The 1,473-nt window shown below is 45.5% G+C and overlaps 1 protein-coding gene across 2 annotated transcripts in view; it reads right to left on the bottom strand.

Annotated features, from left to right (window-relative positions):
* The window catches only part of nr6a1a (nuclear receptor subfamily 6, group A, member 1a), a 19,924-nt gene extending 18,701 nt beyond the window's left edge, over window positions 1–1,223 (bottom strand). For both annotated transcript variants that reach the window (XM_035536316.1, XM_035536315.1), the window contains exon 1: window positions 1,058–1,223. In XM_035536316.1, coding sequence (XP_035392209.1) covers window positions 1,058–1,073 — 16 coding nt within the window. In that variant the 5' untranslated portion in view covers window positions 1,074–1,223. The remainder of the gene's footprint in view (window positions 1–1,057) is intronic.
* Window positions 1,224–1,473: the final 250 nt, after the last annotated feature.

Genomic DNA, 1,473 nt, shown 5'->3' on the forward strand with positions numbered 1-1,473 from the left:
TTCACATATAATACATCAAAACACTCACCTCTTCACAATCCTCCTCAGTCTTCCTCATGACTCATGTCTGGCACATTAACCTGACATTTGAGTGATCACAAAAACTAATACCACAGCAGCACACAGACCACCTCCACATAAACCAACATAAAGGACGTCCTCAGCTTTAAATACAACTGGCAGTGAGACCTACGTTCCTCATTACTGCAGAGATAGCCATTTACAATACCTCTGTTTAACTGCCTGTTAGGTAACACCCATGGCCAGTACTCTTCTCGACTCGCTGGCTGTGTCCAGATCTCCAGACCGTATTTTTACTAGCATCTCAGGTACAAAGATACCAGGGTCTTTCCTCTTAACCTCACGCAGTACGTACACACACACACACACACACAGAACAGACCCATAACACCATCTGATACAGATGTCTGATACAGACATTATTTCTGACATATTTCAATCAACTGCTGTTATCAGACATTTTTGTCCAAGGCTAATGTATACAAGCTGCTACAGAGAACTGAAATTATGGTGCCTTAAAGCCAACACACACACACACACACACACACACACACACACACACACACACACACACACACACACACACACACACACACACACACACAGACCTTTCTGTTTAAAAGGTTTAAAGAATATTTCACTGATAATAAGGATTTTTAGTAACATTTTTAACACAACTAATCTCTCACCAAGAATTCAACGGCTTCGGCCACTTTGAAATGAGTGCAAAATAAGCTATTTGCACTGACATCAGCAGCTAATGGTATTACTGTCCCCACCGCACACAGTTCACCTTTACTCTCAGCAAACACACAGCTCAGCTAAACGCATGCAGATGTATCACCAATCTACCAAACGAGTGTACGGAGGAGAAAAAGCCAAACCTGTAGTGAGCTGTTCTCTCCCTCACACACATTGGCCAACCAGTTCTGCTCTCACACACGTCAGCATTCAAGGCAAACAAACAAACAAACAAACAAACCAGCAGTTCTTTCCTTCAAGCACAGTCTACCCACCAGACTCCATGACCCCTTACCTTCCCATGAATCCATCTCATGTCTCTTCCGGTCTGTCTGCCATTCATTTATACATGTATCCTTCTCACGAGCGTCTTGGGCCTCGTGTGTGTGTCTCTCTGTGTGTGTGTGTGTGTGTGTGTGTGTGTGAGGCTCTTCTTGTCTTTTGCGCCCCTGCTCTCTGTACTCAGCTCCAGAAGCCTCTGATGATCTCCTCCCACCACAGCCCTGCTGGTCACTTTCAGCATGGTCACATGACTGCTGAGTTCAGGCCCCTGGGGTCACGGTGTGGCCAGTGGACCAATGAGGTTGTGGGGGGTTATCTGAGTGGAACTGATATCCCTATTTTTCCCTGCCTCAGAACAATACATCCCCCCTCCCTTCTCTCTCTCTCTCTCTCTCTCTCTCTCTCTCTCTCTTTCTCTTTCTCTCCTTT

Source organism: Electrophorus electricus, chromosome 18 (genome assembly GCF_013358815.1).
Source record: "Electrophorus electricus isolate fEleEle1 chromosome 18, fEleEle1.pri, whole genome shotgun sequence".
Taxonomy (NCBI): domain Eukaryota; kingdom Metazoa; phylum Chordata; class Actinopteri; order Gymnotiformes; family Gymnotidae; genus Electrophorus; species Electrophorus electricus.